General features: G+C 31.9%; 1 protein-coding gene across 1 annotated transcript; it reads left to right on the top strand.

Moving 5' to 3' along the window:
- The first annotated feature begins 9,277 nt into the window (after positions 1-9,277).
- On the top strand, positions 9,278-11,674 carry LOC133191712 (uncharacterized). Its single transcript, XM_061327447.1, has 3 exons — positions 9,278-9,372; positions 9,485-9,585; positions 11,521-11,674. The coding sequence occupies exons 1-3, from the start codon at positions 9,305-9,307 to the stop codon at positions 11,670-11,672; spliced, it is 321 nt and encodes a 106-aa protein (XP_061183431.1). The 5' UTR covers positions 9,278-9,304; the 3' UTR covers positions 11,673-11,674.
- The last annotated feature ends 1,854 nt before the right edge of the window (positions 11,675-13,528 follow it).

Below are 13,528 nucleotides of genomic sequence, written 5' to 3'. Positions count from 1 at the left end.
ACAATATTTATTCAATAAAGTTAAGATTCTATATGTTTTTAAAAACCATTTTCAAATATTATGAGTGTTAAAACTCAAGTATTATTTCAAATAAAATAATGACACGTAATAAAGAATTTGAAAAAATATGAACAAATTTTCAGACAACATATTCCAAAATTTGATCATCGACCTCATATAATTTAAAACCAGCATAATAAGGGCAACAAAGGTAAAATGAGGCTTTAAATAGTTAAGAGTTTTTATCATTCATTTTGTTGTAAGATTAGATTAAAATGGATAAAAGTTAGAATATTGACAGAGGAAATTTGAACTGAAATACTTAAGATTATGGTTCAAATTTAATTGTTTATTATGTAAGGCAAAAATATTACATTTATATTTCATTATCCAGAGGTATCTTACTTCTAATCCCTAGCGATATATATTTTTAATAAAGAAAATATTGTTCACAGTGTGGAAAATCGAGCTAATTTTCTAAAAAAAAAAAAAAAAAAAAAAAAAAAAAAAAAAAAAAAAAATACCCAGTAGCCACTAACATCAAAGGGTAGGTCATTGACCTAGTTATTTGAAAGTGAAAAATAACTCAACAATTATAAGTCTACTATGTACAATAGGTGATTTTCATTCTTATATATCAGTTGCATTTTTATGTCATCTGAGTAAACTTCATCATTAAGTGCAATAATTTAAATAAATAAAATAGATTGTGTTTTCTACAAGGATCATGTGATATCGATGTGGCAATCAATTTTGTATTCCAGTAGTCGATGCATTTGGTTAGGCTTACATCTTGTATATGCTTTTAATGACGTCGCAATTCAATATGATCGTTTCACGATAACTGCGGTACCATTCTTTTGCAGGGAAAATTGGTATATTTTGGTGTAACATGACGCAATTGTTTGATATATGTCATATAATTATCTATCAACAAAAACTTCGCCAAACGTTGTTAATTTTTCCTGCAAAAGAGTAGAAACTATTGCAATATAAGAATTCGTAACCTTGACCTCAAATGCAATAGGGACATTTCTTAATTCAAGGAGTTACATATGAAAAAAAATCATTGAGAAAGCTTAATGAGAATTTTTTTTTTCCGCGTGTTTTTTTTTTTTTAACTTCATATCCTCAAAATTAATCCTCCTGCAGAACGCTAAGCGCTAGAAATAAAAGAAAACAAACAAACTTGGAATTGTCTTATTAAAAATATTGAATGAATGTAGACCAATGTAATCATCTGAAAACCATTTTAACCAAAATCTCATGAATTTCTGATGCAATACAAATGAAAATGAGAAAATGTTGTGTAAATATGTATATGTCTGTAGTTATATATTTTGTATGTTATTCTTTTTGCATATTTTTGTATGATGTTCATTAATCACTGCAAAGTAGAAATAAAGTATGAATTTATTTATTTATTTATTTTTAAACCTTAATGAACTTTATCTATCAAAGATAAATATTTTGTATTTAGATTAAAATAGATTAAATTATATTGAATTTAATTTCAGATACATGTATTAAAAAGTTTTTTTTTTATTAGAATTGAGGATTTTTTAAGTCACCTATAACAATTAAAAAAAAAAGTACTATGTCTTTAATGTGTGTGTTTATATCAAGAAAGACAACAATTGAGTAAATCTAAAGATACATATTCAGATTTAAATAATACATACAATTAAAACTACGCAATACAATAATATAATAATACATATACTTAATATATAACGACATACACAATTTATCCATACAAATACATATAAAAAATCAATATAGACAATGATAGAATAAATAAATAAAGAAAAGAAAGAATAAAAGAATTTCAATAAATAAATGTATAAATGAAAAGAAATGCATGGGTGTATAAATGAATAAATAAATAATTGAAAGTAAATAAATTAGATAAAATAATACTAATAGATAAATAAATAGATAAATAAATAAATAAATAAATAAATAAATAAATAAATAAATACTTACAGATTTCTTACAATGAAGACAGCTATACAACCCATGGTCAGGCTTATTTGAAGGGCTTCGAAAGCAGGGCTACGCACAAAAAGCTTATTCAGTCGTGTAAAAAATAATTAGATAATATACATACTCACCATTACAGCCTTCTTTGAAGATCAAATACTTCTTCAAATGCGTCTTCATTGGTAGTGTCATTGTTTTTAATGTTGTATGCAGATGACATGGTATTATTTTCCGCTTCTCCTGAGGGATTACAGAAATGCTTGATGTGCTTTACTTATATTGTAATGATTGGAAATTATCTGTAAATGTAAGTAAAACTAAAAAAGTAGTATTTAGGAAATCTGATCGATTGAATAAAAATTTTAAATGGTATTATAATGATGAAGAAGTTGAAGCTGTCAATCAGTTTACTTATCTTGGTCTCACTCTGACATACACAGATAATTTTTTTTTATAAATCTCAGGTAAAATTGGCTACTCAGGGGAGTAAATGTATGTTTAAATTTTAGAAGTCAATGAAAAATGCACATTTTAATTATGTTACTCGTTTTCTTTGTTTGATACTTATGTAAGTAGTATATTGAATTATGCAGTGAAATATGGGGATTCCACAAAGGTGATGCTATAGAGAAAATATATTTAGAATATCTCAAAATTATCTTGAAAGTTAGAAAAAATACATCTTCGTTGATGATCTATAATGAACTTGGTCGTTTACCTCTTTTTATTCAAAGGAAAATTCGCATGATAAAATTTGGGTTAAAATTATTGGAGTCAGAAAATTGTATATTGAAAAGTATTTATCAAGATATACTTGAAAGCATTGAGAAAGTCCTTGTACAAAATACAATTGGTTACTTCATGTAAAATTTTTACTATTTTCATAAGGGTTCAGAGAAGCTTGGTATTGTCAAAATATTACAAACAAAAATATGTTTTTAAAAATTTTTAAACAAAGATTAACTGACTGTTTTCAACAAGAATGTGAGGCTTTTTTTTCTTCGTCACCAAAGTGTTCTGTGTATAGATATCTAACAAATACGCTGTGCATGCAATCCTACTGAATGAAACCAATTCCAACCAAGTATATTCAATTGATTGCAAAATATAGACTAAGTGCACATTCATTAATGATCGAGAAGGGAAGATTTACTCATCTTCCTAGAGGGAATAGATTATGTTCTTTCTGTCAATAAGAGGTTGAAGATGAGTACCATTTTATTTTGAAATGTTCACTTTATCATGAATTCAGGAAACTGTATATTAAAAAGTATTATTGGTATAGACCTAGTATGTATAAACTTTTACAATTAATATCAACTGAAAATGTGAGTGAACGAAGTTATATAGGGAAATTCCTACAGAAAGCAGAAGCACTTTGAGATTCATATCTGTAAACTAGGGATTTTTTTTCAATATTTGGTTGGAAATATTGTACACAGTTAATATTTTGTAAAAACAAGTGAATGTAAATATTTCATGTATGTACATTTTATATTTTGTAATTATGAGTATGTAATCTGATAAGCCATATGGCTTAAGGAATGAATAAACAAACAAACAGGCGTCTTCATTGATGGATTCTTAATTGCGCCGTGATCATGAACTGTCTAAACAATGTACGTTCCTCCAAGTTAAATTGCATACGATAAATAAACATCATTAATAACACTATTTTAATGATTGAAAGGTACGTTGTCGCTATGAACAACCCTATGTAGACAAAAATCAAATGTAAAACTGTTGAAAGTATAAATTAATTAAATAATTGCTTTGGAACATAACCAATCAGGTCAAAAATGGATTCGTGTCGAAACTACGCGGAGCGAACAAGTAATCGGAACGTAACCACGCGGGTCGAACAAGTGATCGGAACTTACCCACCCGCATTCGTCTTCAAGAACGATCATGTAACCGGAAGTTATAAAATGAAAGTGAATGTCAATGAGAATTACAGACCCTATTGAAGTTTTTAGTCCATGGAAAGGTAGCAGTGTTAATCTACAATCTACAAAAACTGTTTTAAATGGATGCGGGAAGGCAAATAGAATATCTAACACTTTATTTGCTTGCAATTGGGTCATTGTTTTGTAGCAAAACCGGACAAACATATCTCTGTATTCCAGGAGATTTTATTCTGGGAGGACTCTTTTCTGTTCATTTTACAAAGGACAATGGATGTGATTTTAAAATTGACCCAAACAGTGGAATTCAACTCTTGGATGCCACAATATTTGCGCTATCGGAAGTCAATGTTTAGTTGAAACAGAAAGGGGTATCGTTAGGCTTGATAGCACATGATACTTGCTACAATATTAACCCGTCCTTGGAATACTCTTTAGAATTTGCTCGGCAAAGTTTCTACACAAAACAGGAGGAGACTGGATGCAAAATCTGTACGACAGTGACATTCAGACGGGTGATAGGAGTAATTGGTCCAGCGACCAGTAGGGAGACACTATATGTGGCTAGTGTGCTTGCTCTATTCAAAATGCCACAGGTAAACATGCATACTTTTGTATTAATGAAAAATTGAAGACAAACAGTGATAAATCTATACAAAAAAGCCCGCATACAATATAAATCTGTGAACGTGGCTTAATTACGGAACTAGGGAAATTCCAGAGATGGGATAGTATTTCTGGAAGGAGTTAACATCCCCTGTTGATCGGTCGAACCCGCTTTGAGACCTAACTATTGATCAGGTGGTCGAAATATTCCGTAGTCAAATAACATATAAAATTAAAGGTCTTTTAATTGGTATGGAAACGTCAGTAAAATAAGAACCAGTGCTAGGTTACATTCACTAACAAAGTCACTATAACGATCATATATCTAATGAACTGCTGATTTTAAATGAGGCTGTTGAATCCCTGTAACATCAACTTAAATGTAATTATCGACTCGCTATATCCCAGTGAACTTGAAATAAAAGACACCACAGAGTCTGCCACATCTGTTTCATATTTAGATATTGAACCGACTATAGACGACAAAGGCCTACCGGGGTACTAACAATTAAATTATATGACAAACGAGATGATTTTGATTTTTTTATCGTCAACTTTCTATTTTATTTAGTAATATTCTGCTTTCACCTGCAAATTTTGTTTATATCTCACAACTTATTCGCTTCTCAAGAGCATGTTCGGAGTACAAACAAATTCTAAACCGAGATAGCTACTCATACATAAGTTAATGTTACAAGGATTTCAACAATTTGGTTTAATGTCAGCATTTCGTAAAAGGCTATGGTCGATATAATGACCTTATCAGCAAATATAACCTATGACTGGATCGTATTTTGGCTGGATTATTTCATACCAATTGTTAGGCCTTCGTTTTTATGCTAAATTTGACTACGGAATGTTCTGTCTATTTGATCAATACATAGGACTCAAGGCGGTTGTGACTTGTCAAAAGGGGATGCTTACTCCTCCTGGGCACCTATTCCCATCTCTGGAATTTTCGGAGGTTCGTGTTTATGCCCTGTTTACAGAATTGTATTTTTTTTTTTAGGTCGATCGCTGTTCGTTATCTTCACTTTTTCACATATATGAAGATAGCCTTTCTCGATTAAAAAATGTTATCGTACTCAGAGTATGCTCTAGACTATCGAAGGAGTTGGAAGATGTTTACACCATATGCAGGTGACAGCGAATTATTACTATATACATAAGGAATATTGACGATGGAAAACTGAAGTCATTTCATTTTGCGTACAATTTAATTATATTTGGCACTAATCTTCTATAATCTGTAATATAAAACATCTAATTATGCAACAGATGTGGCAAACTCTATGATGCCTTTTATTTCGATTCACTGGGATATACTCAGTCGACATATGACTGTAAATAACTGTACTTAATTGAATAACGTCTTCAACATATTTGAATGCCACAACAAGTGATTCCCTCTTCTTATGTACAGGATCACTTAATATACCACAAGAATAATAGAGAGGTTGAGATCTTAAACTTGTACGCGTACGTGTACGTGTACATTTGCTTTAGTTTCGGTAATTTTTCCTTTGTTGAAATGTCAAGAACGTGTAAAATGAACGTGTACATTGCGATCGGTGTCTCTGTTTCAACTATTTAGTCGAACTGTGACTTTAGTTCGTAAATTAAACATGGTTAAAGTAAGTGCTCGTGAAACTAAACATCCTTAATAATGTTCAAAAATCACATTTTCACACATAAATTGACTAATTTTTATTATCAAAGCAATAAGTTTACAATTACGTGTAGATGCCACTCTACAAGTTGTAGGGACGTGTAGAAAACTTGTCATCACTAAAACCTATGACGTAATACGCGAGGAATTTAGGGAATTCCCCTCCTAGACGTACCCGTACATGTACACGTTTTAAATCAAAATTTTATACATGGGAAAAAGAAATCTCTTGCTGTGGCCTTCAACTCGACATTTAGATATATGGACGACGTATCATCAATTAACAATAGTTGTTTCCATTCATATGTCGACACGATATATCCCAGTGAGCTTGAAATAAAAGATACCACGGAGTCTGACACATCTGTTTCACATTTGGGTATTTAACTAGAAAATGACGTTAAAGATATACACGCTATGTGAACGCGTTTTTTCTGTGAAACAAAATTATTAAATGATTTAAGAAACATGATGTGTAATAAAAAGTAATACTTTCCACAAAGATTTACTAATTAAGTCGTTGTAATTACAAAACAATTAAGCAAGATCTGCAATTAAGAATTCAGCCTTTTCATGAATATTAATGAAGGAAGTGTGTAAACAGTATATAGACACGCATGTCCACGGGAAATCATAGACGACGAGGTACGTTGTATTTTGACTACAATTATAAATTAAAGATTAATATCTGTCATTGCAGAGTAGATGGTTAATACTAGTTGTTCCAAATGATAAGTATCTTTAAGTATTAGACGTGTGCCATCCATTTCAAAAGTTATTTGTATCCCAAACGGCCTACCTCGTTTTCTGGATGCCATTTTTGTTTATTGTTCTAAAAGTACCGACGGTGTCACATGATGCATGAATTTAAATAAAGAGGCATTACTTTTCTAGTAGGAAACTAAATAATTATAATTTGAGATCTTTACAGTATTTTCGTATCTTTATTTGGTAAACAACATAAATAAACTTCCAACTTTATTTTTGTCTGACGCAAGTTATAGCGTGTAAATCTTTAATGGTAATCTAACAACAAAGCTTTATGAAAAAACGTGATGACTAACTTCAATCGTCAACTTACCTTACTTATGCAGCAAACATTCCTCTATCACCTGCATATGGGGTTTATATCTCTCAGTTGACTCGATATTCCAGAGCATGCTCTACGTATGAACATTTTCTTAAACGAGGTAGGTTATTGACAAACAAGTTGATGAAACAAGAATATCAGCAGTTTCGTTTAAACGCATCATTTCGTAAGTTCTATGGTAGATACAATGACCTTGTCAGCAAATACAATCTAACATTAAGTCATATGCTGACTGACGTTTTTCATACTAATTGTTATGCCATTATTTACACACTGAAATGTCGACGGATTTTTCCGTTAATTACTGATCATGATAAGAAGCACAAGGCGGATGTGACCGGTCGGCAAGGGATGCTCACTCCTCCATGGCATCTGAATTCACCTCTGATGTTCTCGGAGGTCCATGTTTGCTCTGCTCCCGATTTGTATTGTTTTAATGGACTTTGAGCTTGAATTCTGTTCGATATCTCCATATTTCAAGTATATTACAAGTATTGTTGCCCATGAACTTTTTTGTGATGTGATAAAAAAAATCCATTATGTATTTTAATTGAAGTTTTTTTCTAATTATAACTTTGTTTGTCTAAAGAAATAATACAGATTTTATTGAATTAATAAAAGTAAATAACTGAAATGTTTTTAATATTTCAGATTAGTGCTACGCTACTTCTTCAATTCTTAATGACCGACAAAAGTACAAATATTTCAAGCGAACAGTACCATCGGACACTTATCAGGCCAAGGGAATCGTTCAGCTTCTCAGGTATGAGTATAAAAATTTAACTTGATGCTGTCATATGACAGAAATACCCAGACATGTTTTTGCCTCTTAATGTACTTCCCCTCTACCTGGAAATCAAGCTCAAAAGTCAATAAAAACGATAAAAATTGGGATCAGAGCAAACAAGGACGAAATAAAGTGTAGTATAAGTGTGTACTTCAATGGATTTTCCGAATCGATTTTTATTTAAGCTTGATGTTGCTTTAACCCATTTGATGTTATGATCTGTGCGTCATAAGGCAAAAAAAATGCTATATTGTTTGTTTATTAGAGCATATTTCTAATTTGAAACAAGATTTGAAAATTGGTTAAAATACATTTAAGAATTTAGAAAACATTTAATATGCCTAAACTCTCAGCACACTTTATGAGCAAATAACCTGGGGATGCAATGATAAAAAAATAGTCAGACTAATAAAATTTATTCATATTTTAATTCGAAAAACTACAACATAAAATCTATATATGAAGTCTTTTTCCAACATGAATTAGTGACATTTTAAGGAATATTGATAAGCAACATTTACTTCATGCAGTACAAATACGCATATGTATGTGAAAGAAACTATATTTAATGGTAGAATAAGATTTTTCCTATTTTAAAACAAATGTATTCCGGATATCCCGAGTTCATCTGTTCATTGCAATTCCATCTCATATGGGTTTTGACTGTTAAAACTCATCTGCCTTCTGTTTAAAAATTACCTTTCTTCTTTAGAGCAAATAGATGGGTAAATGTTAGCATTCTCTACGAAGAATCTAGTTATGGTACATATGGTTACAATGATATTAAAAGATTTGCACAAATCAACAAAATATGTATTGGATATGAGAAGAAAATCTCGGTGGATATGACAGAGTTAGGGATCAAGGAAGTTTTAACAGATCTAAGATCAACAAAGAACACAGAAGAATGTTCTTTTGATAATATATATATATATATATATATATATAGAGAGAGAGAGAGAGAGAGAGAGAGAGAGAGAGAGAGAGGAAGGGAGGGAGAGAGAAACTGAGAATAAGTAATTTTAAGTAATATAAATAAGGTTCAACCAACTTGATTCTAAATCGTAGACCCGATTTTGTGAAAAAAGCCTTGCATTTTCAGAGATAAACATTAAAACTTTAAAATAGTGGTAGTTCTGTTTATGCTGTATCAGAATGCAAACAAAATTATTCAACGAATCCATGACATGCGCATTGAAGGCTTTATCTGGATCGGAAGTGACGGATTAATCGGGCTTGATCCTCCGGTTGGACTAGAATATGTCATGGAAGGAGCTATCGGATTAACCCTCCAAATTTCTGAATATCCAGGATATATGCAATACGTCAATAAGTGAGATGATATGATTGTTTTTCTCTCGTAAAAATTATTGATTTTCAAAACTTTGGACAATCTATAATAATATCATACATGTACTACATTAATCTCATTATCTTGATAACAGCCAAACTACAGAAACTAATCCGAATCCATGGTATTCAGAATTCCTCCATCAATATTACCCAAACTGCACAGCCGGAAACTGTGAGCGAATTAATAACACTGGTAAATAACATAAATATCAATAAGTATATATTATGAAAGAAATATTATTATTATTATTATTATTATTATTATTATTATTATCTCCCTCATGCATAGCTCTGATCCTTGGACGTATTGGCTCCAGTCTTTCACACTTCCTTTCTTCAGTTCTTTAAATTTTTTTTAATGAACTATTTCGGATTTCCAAAGTTTCGGCATTAGCCTCACTGGAGAAACATAGTTTGTCGAAATGCGCATCTGGTGCTTCGAAACTGGTACCGTATACGATTTACATTATTGAATTTAATGTAGCTAAATATAAATAAAATAACTGAAAAGGGCTTAAACTTTAGAATAAATATTAAAGAACTCAGCATTTCACTACCGATTAATTAAGAAATTAAATAACATAGATATTTAAAAATAATTTTAAAATTTGATCCTACAGTATCCATTACATGTCAACATTTTTGATCAAAACATGGTACTGAACAATTGAATAGCTTAACGAATTGATAGACCCCACTCAATATATACAAGAAAAGAATACTAACAACTATGTAAAGAAAAGGTGAAAGATCAAACATTATTTTAAAAAGACTAGTCGTTTGTTTGTTTGTTAGTTTAGTTAGTTAGTTTGTTGTTGTTTTCTTTTTCTTTTTTTTTTTTTTTTTTTTTTTTTTTTTTTTAGATCCCTTTTGAGAATATTTTAATCATATAAAGACGCAATAACATACCGTTGGAGTGCTGCAAATTTTACACCTTTACTCGGCACTGAAAGCCTTTGATCAGTGTGGGATCTTTTTTCGTGTTAGCAACCATTGCTTATTATGTCGCAATAGGTGCTAACACGAAGAAAGATCCCACATAGATCAATGGTCCCCAGTGCCGAGTAAAGGTGTAAAAGTCGGTTTGTACGGTCTTATCTGAAAAACCGGGATCCATGTCCCGCAGTGAGTTTCGAACCCGCAATGTACAGAGCCAGCGTTTACTCTGCAGCTCAAGTGCAAACGCTATAACCACTGCTCCAGGCGGGCAACAAGATGAGTTGTCAGCAAAAACAATCTATCATTAAGTCATATACTGACTGACTTTTTTCATACTAATTGTTATGCCATTATTTACACATTGAATTGTCGACGGATTTTTCCTATATTTACCGATCATGACAATGAGCACACGGCGGGTGTGACCTGTTGGCAGGGGAAGCTCATTCCTCCAGGGCAACTTATCCCACCTCTGATGTTTCTGGAGGTCCGTGTTTGTTCTGCTCCCGATTTGTATTGTTTTAATGGACTTTGAGCTTCAATACTGTTCGTTATCTCCATATTTCATTGTAAGACACTTCTTAGAGTTCGTTCGTGTCTCAAAGCTGCCATGAAACTGCTTCAGAGTGCGCTTACATCGAAATAGAGATTCCCGTTTGATCTGATTTATATACTTTCTAGACTACATGAAAAGGGTGAAGATAACAAAAAATGACCGATCTAAAAATGATTTGAAAGTAATGCCAATCTGTAAACATGGCATTAAACACGTATTCCTGAAAATTCCAGAGGTAGGATCAAGTACTTAAGAGGAGTAAGCATCCAATGTTGACCGTTCTCGTCCGTCGTGTCCCTAAGAATTGAACAGGTAGACGAAGCACTCTGTAGTCAAATTTAGAGTGAAAACAAAGGCCTAATAACTGGAATCAATCAAGTAATATGAATCAACATTTCTGATGCAGTTCGCAGCTTTGAATATAAATTAGGATTTCAAAAATACAAAATTAGATAACCAATCAACAATCACAGGTAAACACTTTTTATGTTATCACAAATACTAGGAATGCATGTGTGCGTATGCTCTCTTTCAACAAAACCCTTTCAACTATTTTCCTAACTTTCAGCGTTTTAATTTGGCAATTTACTGCTCTTTCAAAAAGAAATAATTCTTACTGCTTATACTTCTCAGGTATCCCGTATATCATCAGCGTCCGGGATGCTGTTTACGAATTTGGAAATGCCATTCTAAACATTCATTCAGATATGTGTCTGAATGAAACTGGTGTACGTAAAGAAATTAAAGAAAAGTTAACAGGAGATCTGTTGTTAGAATATCTCTAGAAAAACAATAGTAAGAACACAAATTGAAGATAATAACTTGAAGTTTAAGAATGTAGAAAAATCAACACTATGATAAATATCAGAGATATCACATTTTAAGAAAAATAATGCATTTAATTTTAATAACAGTTCCTTCCAACACTTCATTCCATTTCGTTGATGGTGTTGAAGGACCACCTAGATACAGTATCCAACAGTACATAAGAAAAGGCAACCACTTTGAATGGACTGAAATAGTAAAACGTATAACATCTATAATTTCACATTTTATTTGAATAATTAAATAATAAAATGCTTTCATTGGTTGTTAGTACGAAAATTAACATTGCAGCTGTTGCAGAAAAAATACACAACCCGCGTTAGCGAGTTATATAATTTTTTTCTGCAATAGCTGCAACGTTAATTTCCGCACTAACAATAAAAGAAAGACTTTTTATTGTTTATATTTATATATGTACAAATAATCACTTAAAGTAGGAATTAGTGGATGAAATATTGTATTATTGATATGTAGGTCATTGTACGTTTCATTGATGGAACAACCACTGCTCAAGTAATTTTTTTTAAAAGTGATATGCTTAGCGTTGTTTGCTGGCTAATAAATGACGATGGTTTTCTTAAGAAATAAAGGAGATAATTTTCACTGGATGAAATATATGAAAATAACGAACAGTATTCAGGCTCAAAAGTCCATCAAACAATACAAAATAGGAGCAGAGCAAACACGGACCTCCAAACATCAGAGGTGGGATAAGTTGCCATGGAGGAGTGAGCATGCCCTGCCGACTGGTCACACCCGCCTTGTGCTCCTTGTCATGATCGGGAAATAAAGGAAAAATCCGTCGACAATTCGGTGTGTAAATAATGGCCTAACAATTTGTATGAAAAACGTCAGTCAGCATTTGACTCAATGACAAATTGTATTTGCTGACAAGGTCATTGTATCGACCATAGAACTTACGAAATGATGACTGATATTCTTGTTTCATCAACTTGTTTGTCAATAATTTACCTCGTTTTAGAAATTGTACATACGTAGAGCATTCTCTTGCGTATCGAATCAACTGAGAGATATATACCCCGTATGCAGGTGATGAGGTATATTGCTGCATAAATAAGGGAAGTTGACGATTGAAAAGCTAAATTCATCACGTTTATCACGATGTAAATATATTATAATTAAGCTTCCAAGAAGAAATTTAGAAATATATTTTCTTGATTCAGGACTTAAAAATACCATCTGAAAATGACATTTTCACTATTAAAGAAGTTGTAAGAGAAGAATTGGAACTCGAAACTGTCATGTCGCAGGCGGCGTGTTCTGTGGAATGTCTTACTGGCTACATTAAAAGAAAAACAGAAATCTGTTGTTGGGACTGTACACCTTGTCCTTTGGGAACTGTCACTAATTTGTCAGACCCATACAGCTGTACAGACTGCTCACACGGATATACACCTAATTTAGACAGAAATGAATGCATGCAAAGTCCGATTTCCCATTTTTCATATGTAATTCCATTCTCTGTTGCTATTCTCGTATTGTGTGTTTGGGGTTTTGTTTTATGCATTGTTGTTTCTGCTGTATTCGTGCAAAAAAGAAATACGCCTATACTAAAAGCCACTGGTTTCGAAACCAGCATGGTAATGCTTTCTAGTATTCTTATGTCATACACATCACCATTTATTTTACTTAGTTTCCCTTCATCTCTGACATGTTCATTATCTCGATTATTTATCGACATGAGTTATACTATGGCCTACTCCTCTGTTCTTTCTAAGCTTATTGTTTATAAGAGAGCGTTCGATGTGAGATCTGGTATCAAACAGCAAGCAGTTAAAGGACAGCAATTACCAAT

Source organism: Saccostrea echinata, unplaced genomic scaffold (assembly GCF_033153115.1).
Source record: "Saccostrea echinata isolate AGI-Se365-2 ecotype Australia unplaced genomic scaffold, CSIRO_AGI_Sech_v1 ptg000024l, whole genome shotgun sequence".
Taxonomy (NCBI): domain Eukaryota; kingdom Metazoa; phylum Mollusca; class Bivalvia; order Ostreida; family Ostreidae; genus Saccostrea; species Saccostrea echinata.
Note: the sequence above shows the minus strand (reverse complement) of the source record. Positions and strands in the feature narration are given on the sequence as shown.